At 43.7% G+C, this 27,647-nt stretch overlaps 4 protein-coding genes and 1 non-coding gene across 13 annotated transcripts; 3 read left to right on the forward strand and 2 right to left on the reverse strand.

Annotated features, from left to right (window-relative positions):
• Positions 1-937: 937 nt before the first annotated feature.
• utp25 (UTP25 small subunit processor component) lies at positions 938-7,642 on the reverse strand. 3 transcript variants are annotated; one of them, XM_068338551.1, is made up of 12 exons: positions 7,509-7,642; positions 6,310-6,349; positions 6,017-6,188; positions 5,694-5,933; positions 5,066-5,154; positions 4,605-4,988; positions 4,085-4,301; positions 3,808-4,010; positions 3,542-3,724; positions 3,293-3,402; positions 1,796-2,041; positions 938-1,395 (listed from the first exon to the last, which is right to left on the reverse strand). In XM_068338551.1, the coding sequence occupies exons 1-12, from the start codon at positions 7,607-7,609 to the stop codon at positions 1,140-1,142; spliced, it is 2,241 nt and encodes a 746-aa protein (XP_068194652.1). In that variant the 5' UTR covers positions 7,610-7,642; the 3' UTR covers positions 938-1,139. The 3 variants fall into 3 exon arrangements, with proteins under 3 accessions (XP_068194652.1, XP_068194653.1, XP_068194654.1); XM_068338552.1 differs by lacking the exon at positions 938-1,395 and having other exon boundaries at positions 1,858-2,041; positions 3,495-3,724; XM_068338553.1 differs by lacking the exon at positions 938-1,395 and having other exon boundaries at positions 1,899-3,197; positions 3,495-3,724.
• A 102-nt stretch (positions 7,643-7,744) lies between these two features.
• trnas-aga (transfer RNA serine (anticodon AGA)) lies at positions 7,745-7,826 on the forward strand. The gene has a single exon. It is a non-coding gene; the product is annotated as a tRNA-Ser (tRNA).
• A 3,746-nt stretch (positions 7,827-11,572) lies between these two features.
• Positions 11,573-14,080, forward strand: LOC137611371 (transmembrane protein 151B-like). Its single transcript, XM_068339521.1, has 3 exons — positions 11,573-11,650; positions 12,032-12,034; positions 12,671-14,080. The coding sequence occupies exons 1-3, from the start codon at positions 11,573-11,575 to the stop codon at positions 14,078-14,080; spliced, it is 1,491 nt and encodes a 496-aa protein (XP_068195622.1).
• Positions 14,081-17,291: 3,211 nt separating this feature from the next.
• mtres1 (mitochondrial transcription rescue factor 1) lies at positions 17,292-19,317 on the forward strand. Of its 3 annotated transcripts, XM_068339474.1 has the most exons (5): positions 17,449-17,630; positions 17,701-17,782; positions 18,189-18,642; positions 18,773-18,845; positions 18,930-19,317. In XM_068339474.1, the coding sequence occupies exons 3-5, from the start codon at positions 18,209-18,211 to the stop codon at positions 19,110-19,112; spliced, it is 690 nt and encodes a 229-aa protein (XP_068195575.1). In that variant the 5' UTR covers positions 17,449-17,630; positions 17,701-17,782; positions 18,189-18,208; the 3' UTR covers positions 19,113-19,317. The 3 variants fall into 3 exon arrangements, with proteins under 3 accessions (XP_068195573.1, XP_068195575.1, XP_068195574.1); XM_068339472.1 differs by lacking the exons at positions 17,449-17,630; positions 17,701-17,782 and adding an exon at positions 17,292-17,442; XM_068339473.1 differs by lacking the exon at positions 17,701-17,782.
• A 141-nt stretch (positions 19,318-19,458) lies between these two features.
• On the reverse strand, positions 19,459-24,685 carry bend3 (BEN domain containing 3). Of its 5 annotated transcripts, none has more exons than XM_068339467.1 (4): positions 24,538-24,685; positions 22,699-22,753; positions 22,349-22,527; positions 19,459-22,251 (listed from the first exon to the last, which is right to left on the reverse strand). In XM_068339467.1, the coding sequence occupies exons 2-4, from the start codon at positions 22,748-22,750 to the stop codon at positions 20,020-20,022; spliced, it is 2,463 nt and encodes an 820-aa protein (XP_068195568.1). In that variant the 5' UTR covers positions 22,751-22,753; positions 24,538-24,685; the 3' UTR covers positions 19,459-20,019. The 5 variants fall into 5 exon arrangements, with proteins under 5 accessions (XP_068195568.1, XP_068195567.1, XP_068195570.1 ...); XM_068339466.1 differs by lacking the exon at positions 24,538-24,685 and adding an exon at positions 23,993-24,270; XM_068339469.1 differs by lacking the exon at positions 24,538-24,685 and adding an exon at positions 23,971-24,269.
• Positions 24,686-27,647: the final 2,962 nt, after the last annotated feature.

A 27,647-nucleotide genomic window follows, 5' to 3' on the forward strand; every position in this document is an offset into this window, starting at 1 on the left:
CGTGCGCCCCCCCCCCCCTTTTCATTAGTCCACCAAATATCTTCTTAACTGTTGCAGATAGAAAGACAAAACAAAAAGCACATGACTCGGGCAGCAAATGGGATGAAAATGAGATGACCTTGAGAAAACTAGTTCAAGGTCAAATTTCAATTTTTGTACACTCAGGAACCGGATAAGATAGAAAGACAAGGGAGAAGGCCAGTCTGAGTAAAACCATAGATCAAAGCTAGTGCTTTGATCTACCTATGCACTAGCTTTGATCTATGGTCAAAGCTAGTACATAGCTTTGACCGACCCTAAAAGGTCAACGCTATGCAATAGTCAGTTACTACTTTCAACGTACCCTGACCTACCCTGGAAGTAGATCCGGTTAAGTCGCGGGATACTGCAGTCTCTGGCTGCCTTGTTACAGATTGAAGTGAAATATGCAGTGGGTGCCCCTCTTGTACACACAATGGGTTCAGAGTCTGTTTGTAAGATGAATTCTTTCTAAGTCATTCTATATTAAACAAGAACCAATGCAGTCAGAGACTGCAACATCCTGCAATACCCCTGAATTCAAAATTTTACGCTGACCTACTTGCATAGGTCAAAGATCAATGCTAGTGCTCTGACCTACTGTCATTGATCAAAGCACTAGCTTTGATGTATGGTCTTACACTGGCCTCCCTCGTCTTTATATCTTATCCGATTCCTGAGTGTACAAAAGTTAAAATTTGACCTTGACCTAGTTTTCTCAAGGTCAAGGTCATCATGTCATCTTCATCCCCTCTGCTGCCTGAGTCATGTGCTTTTTGTTTCATCTTTCTATCTGAACGGTCGTGAAGATATTTGGTGGAGTAATGGAGGAACACACCAACACTGACAATAACAATACATCACCGCTTTGGAGCGTCATGTCATTAAAGGGATGGTGACAATATTTCTACTGCATATCAAATCTAAAAATTATTAGATCTTTTTATTCATATGGATGAGTCCATCTATGATACATCAATCAAACGCAATAAGCACAGTATAAAGAGTGAGCCCAGCTCTGTCCTAATGTAGGGAATTCAGTCCATGTATGACAAACACTCCATCCGTCACCCTGCTGCATGACCACAGGTTGAATCTAGGCACGGCGCATTCCAGTCCCATCAGGAAGCTTTATCCTCCCCTCCTGTGATAAAGAGGTGAACGTTTTTGCTGGAGTGCAGCATCTGTCCCGCTCGCTGAGCTCCAGTGATGGCGGCTAACTTGTTAGCATCATAGCGGGAGTAGAGGGACGTGCAGGTCCAGCTGGCCACCTCCCCTTGACCTCCTGCCGCCAGCATGTTACACACTTCACTGTAGAAGTGGGGGAAGGAGGGCAGTCCGTAAAATATCAGGTTCTGGATGCCTTTGATGGTGTACCTGAAAGTAAGGAGTCAGACTTCAGCGTCTCAGCAACAAGGCAAGAAAACACACAACTCAATGAAATCATCTTAAAGTTAAAAAAAAAGTCAGAATTAAAATAACTTGAAAACCAGTGAAAATCATTTGACAATAATTTCTACACACATGTGGATGAGAATCAAAGTCTAACAATATTTGAGATGATTCTTCACAAATACAGCGCTGAGGTCAAAGGTCAAACTTCTGAACTCTCAACAGCTTCTTTCACGTGTTGAAGCAACTGCTGATGTGTGACTTAGAGGTAATAAACAACGCCCCGTCTTTAACCCTTTACTGTCTTTAGTAATACTGTAGTAATTCCATGGATGTGTAGGATTTCTCAGTGGGACCACCTGATGGAGCCGGACTGGGAACTGACCTCTTGTAGAAGTGGAAGCGCTCGGTGAAGAGCACAAACTGTCTGTCCCCTTTCTGGAAGAAATGTCTGGCTCTGGAAACCTCAGACTTGCTGGAATATTCACAGATGCTGGCAAAGTTTATTTCCTCTTTCTTCATGTAGTTGCGTATGCGGACGTAGTCGAAGTACGAGGGGATGTAGATCAGCGTGTGGGACATCAGTGCGTCCCTGTACTGAGGCAGCACCTTATCAGTAAAGAACACAAACCTGCAGACAGGATGGAGACACGCGGCTCAAAAATCTGTTGGGGTCAAACAAGCACTTTTTCAAGAGACCTGAAGTGAGCAGCTGTTTACCGATGAAATATGACCCACATGTTTCTAAATTTAAAAGTTTGTGAAAATACAAAACTATGATTAAAAGCCAACTGGTTGATAAAGCAGCAGACGGGGACCGATCCAGTGTGAGCAGCTTGTCTCAACTTGGACTCGGATCAGGGCTGTGAAAGGACCTCAACCTGGAAGCAACATCGACTGATCATGAAAGATGGTTGTATGTGGGTTTTTATTACACCAGCTCAATTTCCACAAATGACACACAATGAATTCTACATTCACTCACTGGCTGCCAGGGACGTCTTTAGAGGGCTGGGGGACGGTCTGGAGGAGCTTGTCCTCTGAAAATCAAGCTTCTAGTCATGGAATTTATCGTCATGATGATTTCTTTTCTTTTAAACATGAATGACGATGACAAACATTCCCCAGATTTTCCCACCAACATGAAAAAACATCAACAAATCTGATTGTGAGAGTTGAAATGCCTCTCAAACACACCGATGTGTCCTCAGAGGAAACCTCTGCGTCTCGTTTGACGTCATGAAAGCAGAACACAGAAGCATGATGTCGGCTCGGCTTGTGTCATCCATGATGTTCCACAAGCACCTTAGTTCAGAGTGACTAATGCTGGTTGGACACATCACTGAACATGAGAGGTTAGCACTTATTCATCTGACAGATTGTGAGCGTATGCATCCAGGAAAATATTCATCAAACTAACAGAGCTGAACCAGATTAAATCTGGGATGGGTCCAACGTGCCCTAGGCCGATGGAATCCCTTTGACCCAGCCTGATAAGTGGCTAATGGCCGCTTCAGAACGTCCGTCATTTCATCTGTCAGCGGCGCAGAGCTTTGGGTGGAGGAAGGAGATGATAATCTCATCAATTCGCTTGATTTAACAGCCGTGGTCTATTAGACAGGACTTTAAATTTCCTGCTAAACTGACAACTTCTCCAACCGTTTCCTGTGCCGTTTTCATATTCACCTTTATTTTCTGCTCCTCTCATCTTCTTTGGACAAGAGTCACACATTAAGTTTCATCTCATCTTTTCATCAGTGTTTGACCTGACACACTCCAGAAACATCCTGAGAAGCATCACGCCGACGGGACGCACAAATATGAAATCATCATTCTGTTATCGGCTTGGCTGAGATCGCGCCACATGTTGCGTGAACCTTACCGGGCATTATGGTCCAGGAAACTGTCGGAGGAGAACATCTGAAACACGTGAGGAAGCTGAACCAGCACCTGGCAGATGGAACCGGTGGCTGGTATGTTCTTTGTGGAAACCTAGGATTAAAAACCACAAAGAGAGTTATGCTAAAAAAAAAAATTAACTACAAAAAAGTAACATAATTTTAATAAAGTTAATGAGGATTAACTGTGTGAGATCCTGTCTGACTGGTTCTACTGGGGTACAGCTCAGCACCTGTCCGCGGTAGTTGGCGCAGTGTTTGCTGAGGATGCTGTTGATCTGTGGGTCCTGGATGGAGCTGAACACCAGCGTCTGCCGGTAGTGTTTGGCCCAGCTGTTCAAGTTCCACATCCGGACTCTGGAGAAGTCGACCCCGTGGGAGTCCAGCGGTTGTAGGTTCATGTGCTTCATCACGTGCTGCAGGGGGGGTGGGACATGTGAGTAGAAAGGCAAACTCAGGAGCGTCAACAGTCACACGCTGAACACGTGCGTGCTCCTACCAACACGTGCTCCCAGTTCTGCATGAGGAACACGTCCACCTGGTCCAGCACCAGCAGCTCTATGGAAGACAGGAAGTCGAAGTCTCTCTTGCTTTCTCCTTCTGCTCCCAGCACCGTGCGGAGGCCGAGTGGAGACGCGATGATGATGTCTGAGGAGTAAAACGGGGAGTACAGACGGATGCTGCCCCTCAGGATGGAAACACCTGGGGAGGAGAGGAGATACAGAACTCAGGCTCTTCATCCAAACGTGCTTCGACTGGTGTTTGCTGCCCCCTACCTATCCTGAAGTGATCGTCTACGTTGCCACAGAAGACGGCTCTGTAATCGTCTGGTCTCTTCAGATTGGAGGGCTTGTCGTCTGCTTCCTCTCCAAATTCCTCCTTGAACCTCTTCTTGTTGCCAACCAAAACCTTCTTTCCTTTGGACTCCAGGAAGCTAATAAACGTCTGGACGACTCGCAGAGCGCCGCCTCGGAACGGAACCAGAATCAGGGCCTGATGCGTTCATGACAACAGAACACAGAAGAAGAAAGCTGTTTTCAGGCATTTACGGTGAAAGAATTCTGAAAAGTGATGATAGCGATACAAACACAGGAACTGGATCCTTTAACATTTCAATGATTACTGAAAAACTCCTGACATTTAAATATTAAATAGACACAATTTCGAAGTGAAAACTTGTATGTCAGGGAAGAAATTCATCCGAAACTCTTCATTTGTGAAATTATAAGTGCTGGTGATGTTTAGAAACAGCAAATGGAGCTTTGTCCTGACAGCATCGTTCATTCAGCGCCGTACCTTCGGCCGGGTCAGCCCTTGGTCTCTGGGTTCGTCCTGCGGCTCGGCTCCGGCTTGAGTTTGCTGCTCCCTTAGCTGTGCGTTGTGAGCTAACACCTTGGAGTTGGCCTTCAGCACGTGGTTTAGGACATGAAGGCAGTACGCGTTACGGACCTGTGAGCCCCTGGTCAGAGGACACACCTCTGAATAGTACAGATCCTTGTAGGAACCCATTAGAGCGAGCAGCTCATGCTGTAGAGGGCTGACCTTTGAGGTCTGACTCAGGTCCTTCCAGCAGTCTCCCAAGAGACTGTGGAAGATGGGGGGCTTCGTCTCTTTGTGTGAGTGGATGGAACCAAACTTCTCCAGTGGACTGGCCAAGAGTAAAGTACCCAATGTGGGCCACTGAATGAGGGAAGTAGAAATAGATTAGTCAGTAAAGTCCACAAAAAGATGGTGGTTTGAGTCGGAGCGGTCGTTACCCTGATCTGAGACGTGGGTTTCCTGCAGGACGTCATCTTCTGTACGTCGTCTTCATCGAGTTCTGTCTCTAAATGCTGTAAAAACATGTCTGTGTGTGCAGAGATGACAAAACAATCAACTCACATTCCTCAATCTGTGTGTGTATGTGTGTGTGTGTGTGTGCGCAATTTTTACATGTTTTAAAAGATGTTGTAATTTTTTATATCTATTAAACGGAATCAAGTGTTATAAATTTAATAAAATGTAAGTACATAAAATTCAATTAGAGATAACTTTTCATAAAATCTCTGGACATTTGTGTTGAAGCTGTAAAAAAATGTGTGTTTGCATTTTGACGACATCCAAGAGTTGGATAAATTTTAATATAATCCAGTCATATGAAAATCAGTCAGAAAACATACAGCTTCAGTTTATCCACAGTCAGAAGCCTACATGATAAACCTTTACACTGCATTAAGAATATGTAAAGATTCAAGAGGGACAAAGTGAACTGCAGGAGGAGGATGCAGGTCTACCTGCAGGATGTTGGAGATTAACCACGGCCATCAAACCCAGCACCAACTTAGAACTGAACTCCTTATTAACAGTTTCTAAATGAAGACGACTGAAGAAGCAGACGTTCCTGACCTTTGCTGCTCTGGACATCTGCAGTGTCTTCAGGATCCTCTCCTCCTCCCTCCATGAAGTTTGTCTCCAGACAGAACTGGGACTCATGTTCCTTATCTATGAACTCTTCAGGTCCGACCCCGTTCACCTCCCCTTCTCCTGCTTCAGTCACAGCCTCGTGTGCATCCTCAGGATCTTCCTCTCCCCCTCCATCTTCATCTCCACTGCCATCTTCACCATCATCAACCCCATCACCATCGTCTGTAATATAAATTCACAAAACTGTTCACTACACGGTGATATGTTGGCCTGTGCTGTTTCCAGTGTGCAAGAAGTAAACACACCTTCAACAAGTAGCTCCTCTTCTTCCTCTTCATCATCAGTGCTCTCGTCATCACTGGGCTCGTCACCAGCAGATTGGCTGAGAGTTGAAAGAAGTTTCTGATAGGCTGTTTTCTGCTCGGATTCCTCCTCTAACTCCTCAGGCTCAATGTCGGAGTGTTCTGGGCTCGCTGGCTGTAACAGAGGTGAAGACATGAACTGTCAGAAGTAAAGAGAAGACTTCCTGTTGATGTGATCAGGTCTTCCTCGTTAGATGGAAACAGGTACGACAATTATTTAACGCGCCAAGACTCACCAGCTCTACTACTTCCAGTCTCTCAGCACCTTGACCAACTCTGCAAAATAAAAACGTAGTTATTTCTTCAACAAGCACATCAGAATTTTTTGTATATTTTAACATTTTTTCCTATTAACGAACTGGTTTGATTTAGGTGCTTGTTGACATGTTGGGGTTAAAATCAGGGACAGGTAGAATAAAGATGTTAATCTTCACAGCATGTTTGAGCTGAAGTTAGGAGAGGAAGCATTCCGTCAAAGACGTGAGAATCGTATCTAGAATGAAACTCAAAAGATGGAAGGTGAACGTTTCAACCCTTATTGTCCATCAATCAACCAGATCACAAGAATCAGAAGAAACTGCAGCTGAAAAATCTCAATCAGCTGTTATCTTTTCAATAATAAAAATGTTATTTTAACTGGTGGACTCTAAAAGAACCCCTTAATGTCAAGCATTTCTGGGAACTTGAAGAAACACCTGTACTACAACTGGAACCAGCTGCAAACAGGACGCAAAGCCAGACAAACACGTCTGACAGCATCCCAGAGGATCAGAATGTACAGTGTGACTGTTAACGGAACAGGATCAGAACCCCAGACGGGTCAGAACCACAGGAGCCCATTAATCCAGTGTTTTTAGGTCTGCAGCGCTGAAAGCATTGAGGTGAATTTAGGCCTGAATAGAATCAGTTGTTGGACTCCAGTGGAGGTCAGCTGATGAAGCATGGCTGAGGGATGAAGTACATCTGATCTGTAAAGGTTATCTATCTAGAATGATAGAAAAGGGGAAAGATTACAGTCAATAGCAGGGACAGCACAGAAGGGCAGCTAGTGGGGTAATAAAGCGGGTCCACAGGGCAAATGCATGTCTGTTACATGAACTTATTCCGGTGTGTTGTCCTTCTACTCTCTATGATAACTTCAGCTGTGTGTTTATCTGTTAGCTGTGTTTAGCATGTAGCATTCTAAATTACATGCACCACCTTTAGTAGCACCAACACCACACACAGATGAATGTAGGGAAAAATATATCGGCTTTTAAGTGAACACGTTGATTCGAATTGAATCTTAAGGTTGAATAAACACAGCGTTACTGTAGCTAACGCAGACCCTGAGACCAGCGGAACCATCGCTGCTAGCTAACTGCTAGCTAACTGTTAGCTAACTGTGAACATCGCCACCCCTTCCAGACGCGCTGGAGCGGATTTCTCTGCTTACACGTCATGGAACGGATGCTCCTCTCCGAACTCCCTCAAGTGTTTCTTCTGTTTTTTGGATAAATTGGTGAAAAGCTGATGTTTCTGTCTTCTTTTCCCCATGTTGACAATACACGTGTGTTCCCGGTGCTCCGTGGCTCCTGTCGGGTGTTACCACCTCCTACCGGCGCGGAGTGGAACTACAGCCGGACCGCCGAGGGGAGGAGACTGTTTGTCATATCGCTGCGGCCTTACCAGGTTGTCGTGGCCGAGTGGTTAAGGCGATGGACTAGAAATCCATTGGGGTCTCCCCGCGCAGGTTCGAATCCTGCCGACAACGTTTTTAGGTGTGGCGGCAGTTCAGTCCAGAGGATTTCTGGTTCAAAACCCATGTGTGACCAAAAGGTTCAGTGTGAACTGGCAGTGAAGGTGTGGGAGTTCACCTCCTGACACTGTTGAGGTGCCCATAAGCAAGTCACCGTCCCCTTACAAGCTGCCCCTTGGGCGCACAAAGGAGCTGTCTGACGATCCACCACCTACCATTGCACGCCTACAGGCCGTGTGTGTGTGTGTCCAAGGGTCTGTACACACATACTGTATAAGACTGTGAATAGTCTAGGAGTGGAAAAAACAATTTTCCACTAAAGACTGCGTCTAATTTTGATCTTTGGAAATTCAGAGATATGGAAGGCATGTCTTTATGTTTTTATTCCATTAAACGAATACAATACAAGAATGTATCTGCAATGACTCAAACCTTATTCTGATTCAGAATGATAGGAAATCTGTTTGGTAGTTATTTTATCCAAACAGACAAGAGTGGAAATATATCAAATTAAAAATGATAAAAGAAGCTTTGATGCTGAAAAGGACTCCTACTTTTTGACCGAGTCAGCATCTAATGTGTGATTGTAACGCATTTCAAGAGTATTACGATGAACCAAGAAGAAAATGGAATAAAGGTATCCAGCAGGAAGGACTTATGGGTTTAAAATGAACAAATGAATTTGCTGGGTGACAGTAAAATAAGAACACATTTTATACTTTAGTTCAGTAACAACTTGTCTCAGCTTCAGAAAATTAACTATGATTATGATGATGTTATGAATTTGATTCGATGGCCAAGTAGACCTACACTGTAAAGAATGGATAATGTCAGTACCTGACATTTATAGCAAGAAATACACACAGCACCAGCCCTGTAATGTAATCCTGACAGCAGTGTAATAACTCTTTGTTCATACTGCGTCAGCCTGATAAGTTCCTCGTGGCCGTCTGTAATATTTTAAGTGTAACTCTTCAGACAGCACCTGTGCTGAAGCGTATCATTGACACGGGTCTGTAGTCCGTCTGCTACTTGAAAACTAACCTTGATCAATTATTGAACATGTTAATATCAGTTTACTCTTTGACTGTTTTAGCTGTTACCATGGAAACAGGTTCATCATTTATTTAGCATTTCAGTGTCTGGTTTTTGTCCTCGGGGCATTTTCAACTCAATTTCACACATGAATGAAGTTTTTTTAAAGTGATAATTGTATAATCTTATGTCATAGGCTAAAAAAAGAATATCTGACTTTTCTGAATGAGATGCAAAACATGTGAGAGGTTTTTGTCTTTAAATGGAGGGGCTGAAGCTGAAACAGGAGAAACAAAGGACTGGGAAAACGGTTCGCTTCAGGGTGGCGTCTGCCAACAGCGGACGCGTCTTAACGGAGGTGTTCAAGGATGAAACGACCTGGTGCTCTTCAGTGGACTCCTATTGCACCAGCAGCCCCGAGGCAGAGCGGGGGAGCCCACTTCCCGCCAGCGAGGCCAACAGCCACCTCAACGGCCTGGTGGCCGACGAGAGAGGAGCCGACACCGATGACCTGCTTCTGTACGCCAGTGCCAAGAGAGAGATGCTCTTCAGCAACAAACGCATCGATATCTGCAGCAAGAACGGGACCATCAGAGGGGTGAGGAACAAAGTCAGCGCCGGCCAAGTGCTCTTCAACAACCTGTCCAACATGTACTCTGTAAGTACCTGCAGGCGGTCGCTTTGGTGTCGTTCATCCAACTATCTGAGCAAAAAAAGAAAATGAAGGCTTCATGTATGATTATCGAAAGCTGTGAATCCATGTAAAGTGCGTTGATCTTGAGGTCAAAGTCTCCTCCGTCTCCCTTTAAGGGTTCCCTTCGTCATCAGAAGAGGAGACCGTGGGAGAAGGACTGAAGAGATGGGGGCAGAGGTTTCATAAAATATTCTGTTTGCCTCTGCAACAGCTCAGTGGAATAACAGCGTTTTATTCCAGATCATTTGATCCTCCCTGATGAGAGACTTACTCCAGACATATATGGTGAGGAATAATGTGTGCATATCTAAAATTCATGCATTTACATTTGGAGCATCTCATGTAAATGCATAAAACAGAATATTTACATTAGAAAATTTACAGTAAAAACTCTTTTTATAAAGCGTAAGGGTACATGAATGAAAAAACAAAGAAATTATCTTTATCTTTATTATCCATGTCGCTAAAAGGTGAGTTCACTTCGCCGTCTGACACTTAAATTGGTTTCTGAAGAGAATTTTGTATTTTTTTAAAGACTGTTTAGTGAATGTGTAATTGTGAGTTTCACGTCTTTTTGATACTTGAAATGGAGGTGAATGAAGTGAACGTGTGTTTTTTATCAGACTATTTTTTAAAGATGTAATACTAGATTGATTGTGCTCGTTAACATTCATAATTCCACATGGCCTTTCTTTGTTTGAAGAGTGAACATTTAACATATATGATGAACTCACTGCATTGTTTGGAACATTTAATAAACAGTCAAACTGTGTTTACATTGATTTCAAGCGTTCCGCAGTCTGACCTGTCTGCGCATGCGCACCACGGGTTCATTCAGGGGCTCAAGCGTGAGTTACCATCCTAAATGACGCGTATGTTTTTAAATATATAGTTTTGAATTATCAAAAACTATAAAATATGAATCAAACTCATTGTAAAATACCTGTTTGAATCTTGTCTCAAATTGTTTCTCATAATCCCTAAAAACAATAAAATAATAATGACACAATATAATCACTAAACACCATAAAACAAATTCAGAAAAAGCTTTCTGACGGATTTTATGCAGGACTTTGCCACAAAATTGGAATATTTTCCCACTTTGAGGTTCCGACTTGTTGTCAGGAAAAAACATCGGAAATATCTGGTGTCACACAAAATATCATTCGGTTCCAAAATCCTAAAAACTCTACAGATGTTTAAGAGATTGATAATCAATCACGCTTTAAATTGACTCCACATCACATCAGTCTTACAATAAAATTCAACATTTTGTGAATATGCGTGTTTGACACCCTTTGCCAATCTATTTTAATTTGATAAAACAGAAGATCCATCGTCAAAACGGAAACCACTTCTTTTCTGTAATATTCAATTTAATATTTAATATTTCTGTGAAACAAAACGAACTCCTTCCACACCTTGGCTAAATTTGAATTATTTGGGTAATATTACTGTAATATTGTAATACTACTAATAAAAAAACCCCAGAAACAACAAAAAACCAGAGCCCCCACCTAAAACCTTCATTCCTGAGGTTCCGTTCACGTTTTGTTCGTGTTTTTGTGCGTAAAGCTGTCGCCACATCACGGAGGGGGGGGGGGGGGGACGGGGACGGTGGAGGGTTTTCCTATCGTGGGACACCGTCTCCCGTCACACCTGCCTGGCTGTCGGCGCCGCGGCCCCCCGCCCTGCCCGCTCCCCGCTCCCCGCTGAAGGCGCGTCACCTCCCGCGTCCTCACGGCGGAGCCACGTCGTCATGACGCGCAGGTGAATCCAGCATCACCGCGATCATGTTACTGCGGCACTGACCGCACCGCCGAACACCCCCACCCCCCCACCCCGTTCCATCCTTTTGATTTGGACACCCCGACATGCGTGTCCCGGCTCGCCGCGGGTTTCCCTTCGGGTGGGGTGGATCCAAACGGAGACGCGGGTCTCAGATGTAGCTCATCTCTGCAGAGCGAGGTAGAGTCATTTCCTCCTCTTCCTCTTCTCCACGCCCTGTGATCATCAGGCGCTCCACGGAAACATGTCCCCCCCCGCGTCAGCCGCCACGGCCAGCGAAAGCAGCGCGACCCCCGCGTTGGAGGAGGACAGCCGGGAGGAGGTAGGATGGAGGCTCCGCGTAAAACATCTGATCTGATGTCTGATGGGCTGGTCTGGGCCTGACACACACACACACACACACACACACACACACACACACACACACACACACACACACACACACACACACACACACACACACACACACACACACACACACACACACACACACACACACAGTTTTTACAACAGACGTCCATTAAATATAAATCCACCACATTTTTGGGTAAATACTATTAAATATAAATAAATATAAATATTTTCATTTTGGATAAATATTGTGTAGTGTGTGAGGAGACGAAGCAGAATAATGAACTAGTTGGTTTAAGTGTGTTTTATAGAAACAGAAATACACAGAGGTGATGCTTTCCAAGTGTTTCAGCAGGTGAAGGGGTCGAGCTCACCAGTCGTACATCAAAATATGGAGCAGGGATTGATATTCATATGTTTTCTTGTTGTGTAACATTAATTTTTTAAACAGACTAATCTCTCAAGTCCAACAATAAATGTATTAATTCATTATAAACCACACACGAGTCCGCTCCAGAAAAGAAGACGTGATGAAATAAAATACAAAGACAACTAAAATATAAAGAAAAATCTTTCAAGAGTTCAATATTTGAATGATTTTTTGAATAAAATTTAAATTGTCCCTCCCCAGTGGGAGTTGATTTTGTCTGACAGCTAACAGGAGGTCAGCAGAACCTCTAAAACACTTCAGACGTGTTGATGGAGAGAGAAGGGTCTGCTCTACAGCGAGAAAGAGGAGGAAAGAGGAGGAAGAGACCTCACTTAACCCAGACACCATTACGTTAGAGCCATCTAGGGTGTACATGATTTAAACCGGGTTATAATGACAGTAATCAGAATGTCTGACTGACACCCAGAACACTAACCTGATGAATTCTGCCAAACACGAGATCAATATGACTTATTTTGGTTTTCTAACTTTAAAATCACATTTGAACCAGATGACGTATTTAATGACACTTTTCCTATTTGGTGTTTTTTGCCTCGACAGCAGAGACCCGTCAAACAGTCTCTGAGTAAGTCTCTGTGCCGGGAGAGCTTCTGGAAGTGCCTGCTGCTCTCCGTCCTGATGTACGGCTGCGTGGGGGCGATGGTCTGGTGTCACGTCACCAAGGTGACCCGCCTCACCTTCGACAGTGCCTTCAAGGGGAAATCCATGATGTACCACGACAGCCCCTGCTCCGACGGATACATCTACATCCCTCTGGCGCTGCTGGGGATGCTCTACCTGGTCTACCTGGTGGAGTGCTGGCACTGCCACGTGAAGAACGAGCTGCAGCACAAGGTGGACGTGGAGGGCATCTACGAACGCATCCAGAGGATGCAGCAGGCCAAGCCCTGCATCTGGTGGAAGGCCATCAGCTACCACTACGTTCGCAGAACGCGACAAGTCACGCGCTACCGAAACGGCGACGCCTACACGAGCACGCAGGTGTACCACGAACGCGTCAACACGCACGTAGCCGAGGCCGAGTTCGACTACGGTCACTGTGGGGTGAAGGACGTTTCCAAACAGCTGCTGGGCCTGGAGAAGTCCGCCCTCACCAAGATGCGGTTCACTAAGTGCTTTAGTTTTGCCAACGTGGAGTCGGAGAACTCCTACCTGACGCAGCGAGCGAGGTTCTTCACCGACAACGAGGGCCTGGACGACTACATGGAGGCCCGGGAGGGCATGCACCTGAAGAACATCGACCTGAAGGAGTACGTCCTGGTGCTGTGCGACCCGGATCACCACCCCTGGTACCTGTCCCACTACGTCTTCTGGTTCGCCTCCTTCCTCACCTTCTCCTGGCCTCTCAGAGTCTTCACCGAGTACCACACCGCGTACGTCCACTACCGCGTCGAGAAGCTGTTCGGGCACGATTACCTCCCCGTGACGCCGTGCGACGATCGACCGTATTGGCGCCGCATCCCCCGCGTGAACACCATCGACAGCACCGAACTGGAGTGGCACATCCGCTCCAACCAGCAGCTGGTGCCCAGTTACTCCGAGGCCGGCCTGATGGACTTGGCCCAGTGTCCGACCGGCTTCGGCGGGGTGCGGCAGAACTGCGAGCGTTGCCACCGAGCCGTCAGCTGCTCCTCGGTGTTCTCCAGGAGCGCCCTGAGCATCTGCACCGGCGCCAGCTCCCGCGTCCCCTTCAGCGGCAGCCGCTTCTCGCTGGCGCGGCGCTACGGCTCCCAGCGCAGCTGCTTCTGGAGGAGCGGCAGCCTGGACGACCAGGAGAGCCCCAGCGAGAACACCCGCTGTCTGTCGGAGCGCCTCGCCACCGACGATGAGGGGCCCCCGGACTACGAGAACGCGCTGTGCTACCCGGTGCTCATCGTCCACTGCAGCGAGAACTGCCACAACCACAGGGCCTTCCACCGAAACGGCTCCTGCGTGGAGACGTCCTTATGACTATGCAGCCAATCGCAGCACACACACACAGCGGCATTTCCGTAGCTTACACACACACATCAGAGATGGAGCGCGTCATGTGTCGTACACAGAAACAAATCCCGAATGTGTAACATCACCAAAGCAATAACTGGAGGACAAAGCAGCAGGTGTGTGTGTGACACACACGCAAGTCTTAGAGTAGCACACACTGACTCAGTGGGCATCATTGCCATACTTTCCCATCATATGTCCTGTACGTATGAACCTGAAGCTGCAGGTACCTCATGAGACCTTCTCAGAGGACACTTTCTATTCATTCAGTGAAATCTAACGCTAAAAAACATCCGAGATGATCAGCAAAAACAAGCACAACGAGCGGCAGTTTGTTCCATTTAATCTGCTTCTAATTACTGGAATATCTGTGAAAATAATCCCATCTTCTTAAGTAACACAGGGAAAGGAGGAAGATCAATATATCAATCAATATATTGTGATTAGGAATTTTATCATCGTATTTCAGTCAGAAAGGAAACGTTCCACTGAAAGGAGACAGAACAGACAGTGATTCTCACACCCACTGTTACTCTGAGTTTTGAATGTTTCAGTGACTTGAGTCCATTGTTGTGGTTTAACTTATTTTAAATTAACAGTCTCACTCCTGCCTCAGTTAGTGGCTTTCTGCATTTCCCAGAATGCCTTTAGGCAAATGCAAAAAAATAAAATAAAAATGAAATAAACCGATCCAAACATATACAGTATTTTGCAGTAGTTTTTCACATATGAAGTGAGCTGAGGGTAGCAAAACGAGCCCAACAGCTGGGACAGATTAGTAGATCTTGGTGGCTGCATTGCATTCTGGTCTTTTGAGGCTACTGTGGAGTGGACTGTTTGGTATATCTGCTGTGATTTTTCTATAATGACTTCTTTATGTTTGACAGCTGACTGTTGATGCTACATGGCAGCTCCAGAGAGAAATAAGGATTTCTTTTGGATGATGATGGAGAAACTCATAAATCTGATGTTTACAGCTGATGTTTTTCATTTCATCCTGCAAAACGACGCTATAGCCTACACAAATACAGAATCGCTGTCACCGTTAGATACACTCATTACTATTGGGAGCTGAGAATGAAACAGAATCTGACAGTTGATTTGTCTTGAGTGACCCAGAAATTGGAACGCACCCCTGAAATCATGAGCCAGACAGTAAACTAACTCTGTGTAGCATCATTTAAACTAGATGGCCCCTCAACACCTGAGCTTCAAACACATACACTGAATCTTGAAGAAATCAATAACATAATAAATTGGCCAATTTTTTGAAATGTAATGGTCAATAACTTCATAACTGGCCTCTAATGTAATAAAAGTCCTGAACAGAGAATGTAATAACTGTTGGCTACCAACATAATAATAAGGGGTTAGTTACAAATTATATTATTGGTCAAAAATTATTTCATCATCGGTTCAGGACTTTTGTTACGTGATTGGCTTTAACAAATCTACAATACATGTGAGCCTGTGACTGTTGAACCGTTAGCTTGGATCAACTACATGGAGGGTCCTTAAATCCATTTTCATGACTTCTGTCTGCTCACGTCACGTATTTCAAAACATGAAACATACCTGAACGTAAACCACCAGCATACATGGTGTACTGTAGTACATAGTAAAGGAATAATGCTCCTTTCCCATCCATTAAATGGTGATTTTACTGTCTGGTGTATGTCAAATGTCAGCATGAATGAGCACAACTCCTAAACCACGTTTCCTCAGCAGATGCTGGATCTGGACTTTGGATCAACTCGTCTGGAGGACGCCTGACTCTCATCAGTAGAGTTTAATATGCAAGGATAGAAATGCTGTTTACACATGAGCATAATTCATACTTTATTAAACTGAATTTTTTATAATATCAGACAGGATGTTACTGTATACATCATAGCAAATAGCACCATGTTGTTATGTTGTTTTCAATAATGTAGTGACAACAGTATTATGCACTTGAACTGACATTAGACATTATGAATTGTAGGGAAGCTGAATGTTGGTGTGAATTCCCTTAAAATAATAAAGTATTCGAGCTGATATATTCACAGATACATGATATAAAATAATACATGACCGCTTCAATCTTGTAAAATGTTGTGATCCTTCAAATCAAATTGTCTGTATAAACAACTTGACTATCTTTTAATTAACATATGTATTCAGATTTATCTTATGCTGGAAAATAAAATCTACAATAGGTGTTTAGTGCGACCTGATGTGTGATTAAAGCGTGATGCTGGATCGTACTCGCTGGAACGTTGTTGACTGAAGCAGCAGGTGATATTTTGAGAGGTGGAAATAATAAAATCAATGATGGCCTACTTCCTTTTGCTGCTGTCAGATCCTCGTGTACATAATGGCTCAATGGGGAAAAACATTTCTCGTTGGGGCTTTTTATTAGAAGAGATTCACCATTAACACCACTGGTAACAGCAGTACTTTTCAGTACATGACAAGTAAAAACAACCTCTATGAAGAAGGACTGTACAGTATTTCATTTTGGTGTCTGATGGATCTGCGTCTTTTAAAACGGAGCGCATGAATATCAAAAAAGAGACAACTAAGTATAGTTAATAATTTGAACAGTGATTACTAAGCTAATGTCAGACAATTGTATAATTACATATTCTACAAAAACTGAAGCCAACAAATACATTCTGGCCTTTACTGGCATTATTGATTACCTTGTATGAAAGAAAATTTTGATAAAAGATGACAGCAACATTATCATGTGTGTGTGTTCTACCTCGGTGGCTTTATTTTATTTTCCTATGTTATTGTTTCTGGCACCAATTTGTTATAATTAGCTGGATAACATGTCCCTGAGCCGTGAAAGCACATAAGATTGTTGGAAGCAAAATTGTTCAAGATAATTTTTATAATATTTATTATAAAAACAATTATCATAAAATGTATTATTAAAAAATTGTAATAAATGTATCTATTATAAAAATATTATAAAAGTTTAATATGTATGAATGTCTGCTATGAATAACTTAAAGTAAAAGTTTTATTTGTTCAAGACAACATGAGTATCATAATAAGTGAGTGTAACACTACTTGTGGCGCCACTGCCCCCTACTGTAGCGGATGTGCATTACACTTTACTGAAGTACGGCAGTGAATCAGCCAATCACGTTCGGCCGTCACGTCCTCGGGGTCACGCGCGCCCCCTGATTGAGAATCTGTGGGTTGTGGTAAAAACACCCTGATGGTGTCGTTCCCCTCCACGGCGGTAGGTGGAGACAAACTACACCGGTTGCTACAAAAGTGACCCTCTGGTAGCTACCAACGACGTCACGCTACGAGAATGAAAGGTTATTCCATAGGTTAGTGCACTTCTAAATTACTATTGCGTGTATGTAACGTCACGTTTAGCATTTAGCGCTTAGCTAGTCACACGGTGAGGTTTCTCCTGGAATCGTGTTAGGTCCACGAGCCCAAAGCTAGCTTAGCTTTAGCATCAGCGGGGGTTCCACTCCAGCCAGTAAAATGTGAAGATTATCATCCAGTGACGGTAAATGTACAACTTAAAGACAATAAAACAACTAAATCATAATGAATAACATGTTTCTCCGTTAACATAGTGTTTCCGTTCCGCTACAATGACTACTGTCTGTAGTCCAACATCAAACGTAAACATCTAAGGTAGGCAGAAGCCTACTTCCGGTAAGCCAATAAAACCGATCGAACACAATTAATAAAGCAAATTGTGTTCACGTTTTATTTGTTGTTATTCTGAGCTACGGAAACAGTCCTGTGAAAAACATCATCATTATCCTATTGAAACATCGATACACCCTAAAATGTCAGGCTTTTATTTTGTAGTATCCATCGTGTTGTAGGTTAGCATTATAATCCTTTTATTATTACTCTTCACAGAAGTTGTGTTAATGAAATAAAGAGACATTAAGTGTATGTAGATTAATGACTTCATTAGCTGTATGGAAATGTAAAACAGGCTAGTTTTAGTCCAAATTATTCTTTTACATTTATTTTAATCATCAGGAGATGACAAATATTTGTAATGAAGACACCTGCAATATATTAATTTAACATACTGCTGTTTTTCTAGTGACTGGTTGGGGCGCCAACATGCCAAGCTTGGTGGTGCAGGCGCTGGTCATGAGGCAGCTGGGGCGGTTGAACCCACGCCACCTGCCTGCAGCTGGATACGGACTGAGGCTGGCGGAGTGGTGTCCCCGCGCCATACACACACGCCAGCTGTGGGGCTGTGCGGCCTTCGCTGCCATCAGCTGTCACAGACCCACATTCCACGGCAGAGATGCTGTCAGAGGATGGTCGGTACATTCTCAGAGGTTTAAAAGCAAGAAGAAGGCAAGCGCTGCACAGAACAAACAGAATAAAGAGGAGGAAGATGAGGATGAAGACGATGAAGAGGACAGCGACTATGAAGAGGAGGTCGATGAGAACCCAAATCTACCGAAAAATTATAAAGATTTGGAGAAACACGTGCCGTCCTTTCGCTATGATGTCGTTATGAAAGTTGGGTTGGACATTGGACGCAAGTGAGTTTGTTGGATGCTCTCGCAGATTTCTGTTGTCTGAATAAATTAGTGATTCGTTTCAATGAAATAGTAGCCAGTAAATTGAATTAGTAAAAAGAATGTTCAAATGTATTTTCTTGTCTTCTAACAGTAAAATTGAAGATGCCTTTTATAAAAACAAGCTGAGACTAAATGGTCAGAAACTCATTAAGAAAAGCAAAACGGTGAGTGTTATTTAAGGACAGTAACAAATGCACATGAAAACCTTTCTTTGGTTTCTTACCTCTTGTTATATTGTTCTTTGTTAGGTTCAAGTTGGGGACACCTTGGACATGGTGCTGTCGGAGAACCAAGAAACAAACCGGGTCACTCTGATGAGAGTCATTCTCCGGAAAGTTCTTGATCAGTTAACGTACACTGACAAGTACAAAGTCAAAATACGGCGCTGGAATTCTTTAGAACTTTCCAAGGATGAGGCCTTTAAGCCTTGAACATGAAAAGGACACTGATAACTGTAAAGTCATTGACTAGGATTGATAAAAACGGAAGAAGAAATGAACGGCATGCTGTCAGAAACAGTTGGTCTCCAACGAGTGAACAGTGATAGGAAGACCTCAAGCAGCTGTTTGACTGTCGTGTTCCATCTGAATAAATTTAGCACTTTAAAGTTTTGATGACTAATGAAGTGCACAAGACTTTCCTGCCATGTTTGAGTTTTTACCTGAACGAGTAGCTGATATACTAAACTACTCCTAATTGATGAATCCTCTGGGAATTGTTTACTTTGGAGGGGAAAGGACAATAGAACACACGTGTTGTAAAGTTTACATCCTGTTGAGCAACACGCCTTCAAGTCACACCCCACCAAGAACAATTAGCATTACTTTTGAAAAGCAATCATTATCATCATTATTGGTGATTTTATTAGAAATAGGTTATCATGAGCTGTTGTCATGTTAAATTGTCTTTATAATATAAACTTCTATAAGAAGGCTTAACATAAGCACATTGTTATTTAAACAGTGGTGGCACAATGCTACATCAGTAACAGCAATGGAAATCTATCACATGTTTGTGATTCATTTCTATCCAGAGCATATTTGTGATCTATGCTATTTGCTACTATCAATGTTTTAAGGCTACAACATTCAACAAAATGTTAGATACAGTTTGACAGTTCTGGCTGATAAATAGAAGCAGATTTAGCTCTTTATCCAACAATAATAAGACTACATTATTCCAACATTTGCTGGAGCCAAAAGGTAACGTATGAATCAGAAGTACTGAAGAAGCTGGAAACAGCTTGGCTTTATCCTACATAGGATTGTAAAAGTTCAACAATGCGGTTTCAGCTTGTATACTGTGCAATTATATGACAAAAACTAAGAAGTACTACAACTACAACACAGTGCTCGACCTCTTGGCCTTCTTGAGAATGTCACACTTCTTGCGATTGGGGCGCCGGCAGCGTTCATCGATGCTCGGCACACACTCGTAGTGCCACACCTCCTCCATCTTCTCCACAGGATACACCGCTTCCACGTAGTGACGGATCAGTCGGAGGCGGACCGGGTCCAGCTGCTTCTTGTTGCAGGCTCCGGAATGGTTGTACTGGAGACGCAGGTTTTCTTGGGTGAAGAGCTCAGGGAAAAGACGCACCAGCAGCCGGGCGGCAAAGTTCCCAACGGACAGACTCTGCTGGACGATTTCCCGAACCTCTGCGTCCGACAGCAGGTAGACCAGCGGTACGGGGAAGTCAGGGGTGGAGACAGTCAGCTCGTCCAGGGGAATCTTACAGAAGTCTTTGCTACTCTTCTCCGGGGGAAGTGAGGGTATATCCACTTCCTCCCTCATGCCATCTGGATGGAACTGGCTCACCTGGCAGTCGTAGTCCTGCTCCGAGTCCTGACCATACACCTTGCGTTGCTGCAGATACGACCTCCTCTGCTCCGTGTCGCGTCTCCGACACCTCTCGTCAAGTTTCCCCACAAACTCTAGCATCCACACTCTGTCGCTTTTGGCCCGAGGATAGACTAGCTGCACGTAATGACGGATGAGATTCACACGGATTGGGTCGAGCTGTTTTTTACCCAGAGAACCGCTGCAGTTGTACTGCTTCCGCGTGTTCTCATGGGTAAAAAGCTCGGGAAACATTAGCACCAGCAGCCGAGAAGCAAAGTTCCCAATGGACAAGCTACATTCATAGTTGTTCTTCAGCTGCTCTCTGGACAGGAGATACTGTTGGGGAACATTAAAGTCAGGGAGAGGAATCTCCAGGTGGTTGAAATCCACAGCTGCCAGCAGCAACTTTTTGGATTTGCGACTGGGCTTTTCATAATCGCCCACTTCTGGAACTTGGATAGAAGAGATTTCTTCTGGAAGATCAACCAGCTCACAGCTCTCGTCGTTGATGTTGTCAAGTTCACTCCCGTTGCCGTTGCTGTGAGGACCCTCAAGTGCGTCCTCCATGTGCTGAATGCACACTTGAAGCCAGCTGTCCTCAGGTACTTCAGGAAAATTAGCTTCCATGTACTTTCTGATTATTTCCATCTTGTCGGAGTCCAGAATTAATTGCCCTACACTACTGAAACTACTAGAGACCTCTGGCATTTTCCCCTCTTCAAAAACCTCCGGGAAAAGACGGTGCAATAGAAAAATTACAAAGTCTTCAGGGGAAGAAAACTCATCCAGCTCCTCTGTGGCTTGTGAAATGAAAGCAGGGTTTGAAACAGGCTGGCTGCTCTGCTGATCGTCTAAAGGTAGATGCTCCTCCTGGCCCTGCTCATTGATGAAACAGTAAGTCTGAGGATGCTCGGCCTTTATACCAGCGTCTGTGATTGTCTGCTTCCTGAGCAGATGAGCGCTCTCCATGTCCCTCTGAGTCCAGAAGCGGTTAAACAAGTCAGTAATCTGCAGCAGGCATTCCTCCTGCCAGACGCTGTTGTTCTTAACCGAAGGGTAGCACACCTCCACGTAGTTACGGATGAGCTGCAGATGCAGAGACTCCAGCGTTCTCTTGCTCGCCGTGCATTCGTGAGAGCACTCCCTGGCTTTGAACAGCTCGGGGAAGAGATGCACCAGCAGCCGACACCCGAGCTCCCCGGCGCTGGATGTTTGCGCCATCAACTGATTCAGCTCATCGCTGGTCAGGAGATACTCAGGAGGAGGCTGGAACTCCGTCAGCACGTCCGCTGGTTTGATTTGCTTCTTTATCCGCATGACCTCCAGCGTTAACAGGTCCACTTTGCTGTGTAGCTGCGTCATGCTTGAGTTGAGGGTGTTCAGAATAAGAAACATTTTCTCAATCAGTGGATAAAGGTTCGAGTCTGCTGATGAAGCTTGACCTACAGCGTCCAGAGTTGGAGATGTATTCGATGTGCCGTTTTCCTCTGGACTTTGGAGCTTGGATGAGAGGACGCTGGAATAGCTGAGTGGATTCCTGACGCCGTGATTGGCCAGCTGCTCCACACCTGGGGTGCTCCTCTTCTCTGAGATCCTGTGGGAGATGCTGAAGAGAGGTTTTCTGTACGAGGCCCGTTGTTTCTGTTGGATGTAATCCCTCTTCTCTCCAGATGTGGTGAGGCAAAGAGGCTCGTGTTTGCTGTTCTCCTCAATCAAGTACCGTCTCATCTAGAAATAACACATGTACTGTCATATACAGCAAAAAGGACACGTAGACTATCATTATCACGGCTTTTATGGATGAAATGGTTTAAATTTGGCGTACCTCACTGGAGACTCTAACTCTTTTGCTGCTGACGGACTGGTCTGTGTGAGGGTCCACGTCTGCAGACGACCGTTTCCCAGCCTCCTTGTCTCCAGCAGATCCTCCTCCGAGGACTTCAGGCAGCTTGAACGCAGCCAAACTGTCCATCTCCTCCTGAAGATCCTGGAAATGCTTGCGCTCTGCAGATAATGACATTCATATTGTAAATGCAGTCTGTCCCAAATAAGCAAGATGAAAATGTTATAAAACACTTAACCCAGCCTGGGTCTGAATAGAAATATTAAAAGTTATATTGCACATTATTCACTTCAGTGTAAATAGCTGCTTCACCGTTAGTTTGATAAACGTACCTTTCTCAAGCATCGCTTCATCTGAAACTTCACCATACTCAGAGGAATTCATAGCCTGGAAAAATAACATCACAAACGTGAGCTTCTAGGAGTGGTGGTTAACGCATCAACAGTGCTGACCAACGGAACAGAGTACATAGTTGACAAAAACGTAAATACATTTTTGACTAATTTATTAGAAGATAATTTCCTGACATTTCTATGACCACATCATAAAGAAAATACTTGGTAGATGTATGATGATATAAATAAACCTGTTTCATTAGGTTTCAAATAACCTCAGGAAATTCCAGCAAGGAAAGGAAATACCACAATGCTGTTGTAAAAATGATTTCACACACTGTTAGTTGAGGACACGTTTGAATAATTATTTAAATGTTGTTCGAGGAAAACAGCATTTTAAAAGATTCCTTCCTGAATTAAATGATTAGCTGTGAATAAAAAGATATAAGTCATATTTGCAGTATTTCAACCTTGTGGTGAAAACATTGCTGGTGACGATGGGGTGGTTTTTATTCTTGGTTGTAAGGCAGGGGTGTCAAACTAATTTGCACTGAGGGCCACATCAGCATAATGGCTGTCCTCTAAGGGCCAGATTTAACTAATAAATGTAACTAAATATAACTCAGTGTAACGTGAAATAAATGTAACTACTCCTTAATGTTAAATAACTCTGAATTTATTACTTACTCAAGTTATAGTCGCACTAAAAACTATGTTTCTTATAACATTAATTTGTCAGGTTATTAAACCCACAGAACTCCATCAATCAAGGATCAAACTATCAATCAATAAAGAAAAATAACATCAGACACAAGCTAGGACATTAACTTTGTTCACAATTTTTTTGTCATTGTTAAAATGTATTGAATTACTGCATTGTGGGAAATGTAGTTTTTCTCAAAGCACACTTCTGACCTTTTTATCTTTTGACACTCTCACCCTTTTATGCTCCTGCGGGCCACATGAAATGATGTGGCGAGCCACATTTGGCCCCCGGGCCTCGAGTTTGACACGTGTGTTGTAATGTGTTCACATCATACCAACTGGACTTCATGCTAACTTATTAACACATGCTAATGTTTCAGGTTCTTCAGGTAACCCTTATTACACCACTATGCTAGTGGTTATAGCCTGTCTGCATCAGGAACCGGACACACACCTTGTGTGTTGCGGACACACACCGTGTGTGTTGCGGATACACACCGTGTGTGTTGTGGATACACACCGTGTGTGTTGTGGATACACACCGTGTGTGTTGTGGATACACACCGTGTGTGTTGTGGATACACACCGTGTGTGTTAGCTGTGTCGCTCCTGTGGAAACACGCATGTTTACTGACGGCTAGCTGGACTCCTTTAGCTTGTTGCTATCATGATGACAGCTAGCATGTGACCGGCAGCGGTGGAGCCCGTTATAACCGATTATAGCATGAACTCCCGTTATAACGATCAGTTCAGACCCGCGTTGACTCCCCCGGAGCCGCTCCGGGCCCCCCCGGTCCGTCCTCACGCCCCCGCGGCGCGGAGCCGTTAACCAGCAGCCACTTCCTCATTCTTCCGCCCATGAACCTTTGAACCGGGGCGCGAGCCGAAGCGGCTGAATCAAAGTGAACGTTGACCGAGTCTCAGCGCGACCCCCCCGGTTCGACCCCCCAAAGCCCCGGTTCGACCCCCCCGGAGGGAAGCGGCGGGCGGCGTCGCGTGAGCGGCGCCTCACTTTAGATGTGAATTTTAATGACGCGGCGATGTTTGCGTGGACGAGCCCCCCACCCCCCCTCCCATGGCGCTCGGGGCAAAATTAGATGTAAACGCGCGTGACCGGCGGTCGGAGCTCACCTTTACGAGTCCCCGCAGCCCCGCGTGACCGTCAGCCGCGTGTCGGACATGTCCGCGCGGGATCACGGCGCGTCGCGCGGCGACATTCGTTCCTGTTGTTGATGTTTTCTTTTTCTCGCTCGGCTCGTGCGCTGTCTCGCGTGACGTGACGTGACGGGGCGCGCGCCTGCTGTGTCACTTCCGCACAGCTGAGAAAAAAGGAATAAAAAATAAACTCAAATGTAGCAGAAAAAATCAACAGGGAGGAAAACAAACGCAATTAAAGTCAACTTCTACTCCTACATCAAGGCGCCGCCCTTTTGAAAAATGTTTAATTACCGCTGAGCGTCACATGTCGAGACTCACGTGGGCAGCGTGACAGTTAGACCGTTTAAACAGCCGTTAGAGACCGTTAGCCGTTTACCGCCGTGGGAAAGTCAGACAAATAAACAGAAAGTAAAAAAAGATTTATGGCTTCAAATTCGTCAGCGTTCGTTTCGTTGTCCGCAGTAACAAAGGTGCCCCGTGTTTCCTCTAAAGCAGCACATGTAGGCCTACACCGCCCTGATGAATGCATGTTCTCTTTAACTTATGTAAAACAATTAACCATTAAATAATTTCCTATTTTTACCTGAGTAAAGGAATAATGTTCTTTCATTATTAGTATTGTTCGGTACTGTTTGTCCTGTTTAGACCCCCTGAGGGCTGGAACCCATCACTGCTGACACCTGGAGGCAGGTTCACTCTGGACAGGTCACCAGGTGAGGGACAAGCACCCAACCACAGTGATACCTGTCACCAGTTCACCTCACACACACACACACACACACACACACACACACACACACACACACACACACACACACACACACACACACACACACACACACACACACACACACACACACACACACACACACACACTGATGATGATGATAATAATAGTAATAATAATAATAATTGTTAACATATTGCGCATGTAATACAGTAACATAATGGAAGTCTCTAGTCTTAACCATATACAGACATATTTTTGAAGTACAGTAATATTCATTTTAATTCTTATTAGTGATATTTTAAAGTATTCTCTGTAAAATAACTGTACTTGTTCAAGTCCCCCCTGTGTTCAGTAGTCCAGCATTAGAGTTTAGTTCACCTTCAGGGACATCCGACCGACCCTCCAACTCTACGTTCTTTGGGCAACACCTCCCCCAGGTGGAGAATGACTGAAACAACATGAGAATGAATCAATCCGTCTCCTCCACATCAAATGTGTAACCTGTGTACTAATGTGTAATAATGTGTAATGTCTAATGTGTTACCTTTGTACTAATGTGTAATAATGTGTAATGTCTAATGTGTAACCTGTGTACTAATGTGTAATAATGTGTAATGTCTAATGTGTAACCTGTGTACTAATGTGTAATAATGTGTAATGTCTAATGTGTAACCTTTGTACTAATGTGTAATAATGTGTAATGTCTAATGTGTAACCTGTGTACTAATGTGTAATAATGTGTAATGTCTAATGTGTAACCTGTGTACTAATGTGTAATAATGTGTAATGTGTAATGTGTAACCTTTGTACTAATGTGTAATAATGTGTAATGTCTAATGTGTAACCTGTGTACTAATGTGTAATAATGTGTAATGTGTAATGTGTAACCTGTGTACTAATGTGTAATAATGTGTACTGTCTAATGTGTAACCTTTGTACTAATGTGTAATAATGTGTAATGTGTAATGTGTAACCTGTGTACTAATGTGTAATAATGTGTAATGTGTAATGTGTAACCTGTGTACTAATGTGTAATAATGTGTACTGTCTAATGTGTAACCTGTGTACTAATGTGTAATAATGTGTAATGTCTAATGTGTAACCTTTGTACTAATGTGTAATAATGTGTAATGTCTAATGTGTTACCTTTGTACTAATGTGTAATAATGTGTAATGTCTAATGTGTAACCTGTGTACTAATGTGTAATAATGTGTAATGTCTAATGTGTAACCTGTGTACTAATGTGTAATAATGTGTAATGTCTAATGTGTAACCTTTGTACTAATGTGTAATAATGTGTAATGTCTAATGTGTAACCTGTGTACTAATGTGTAATAATGTGTAATGTCTAATGTGTAACCTGTGTACTAATGTGTAATAATGTGTAATGTGTAATGTGTAACCTTTGTACTAATGTGTAATAATGTGTAATGTCTAATGTGTAACCTGTGTACTAATGTGTAATAATGTGTAATGTGTAATGTGTAACCTGTGTACTAATGTGTAATAATGTGTACTGTCTAATGTGTAACCTTTGTACTAATGTGTAATAATGTGTAATGTCTAATGTGTAACCTGTGTACTAATGTGTAATAATGTGTAATGTGTAATGTGTAACCTGTGTACTAATGTGTAATAATGTGTACTGTCTAATGTGTAACCTTTGTACTAATGTGTAATAATGTGTAATGTGTAATGTGTAACCTGTGTACTAATGTGTAATAATGTGTAATGTCTTGTGTTTCAATCAGCTGATTTTGTGAAGACAGACGTTTGTAAGAATTCACGGTTATCCACAGCGATCTGTGGGGCCCAACGTTAAAAGCTTCTATAGCTCATATTCCAAGATGAACTTCTAATGTTCATTAAACTCATATACACACAGTTAATCATGCTGTGTGAACACCAACAGATTAACACCTCAGATGACCGCTGACTCTCTACACATCACATTAATTTGTGGCCTAAAATTAACAGATTATCGGTCAAAATGTAAGAATGCTTTGCTTTGAAATATTTTAAATTGCAGCATAATGGAGATTATGAATATAAATATGGAAGTCAATCATATTTTTGCAGCAGAGGGACATTTGAGTTTTCAGCAAACATTAAACAGAACTAGTTAGTAGAGCTGGTAGATTTTAATCTGGGTGTAATGAACCAGAAACCTCACAATGCCTTCACACCTGCCTGATCTCTCTCTTTCTCTCTCTCTCTCTCTCACACACACACACACACACACACACACACACACACACACACACACACACACACACACACACACACACACACACACACACACACACACACACACACACACACACACACACACACACACACACACACACACAC

Source organism: Antennarius striatus, chromosome 17 (assembly GCF_040054535.1).
Source record: "Antennarius striatus isolate MH-2024 chromosome 17, ASM4005453v1, whole genome shotgun sequence".
In the NCBI taxonomy this organism is placed as follows: domain Eukaryota; kingdom Metazoa; phylum Chordata; class Actinopteri; order Lophiiformes; family Antennariidae; genus Antennarius; species Antennarius striatus.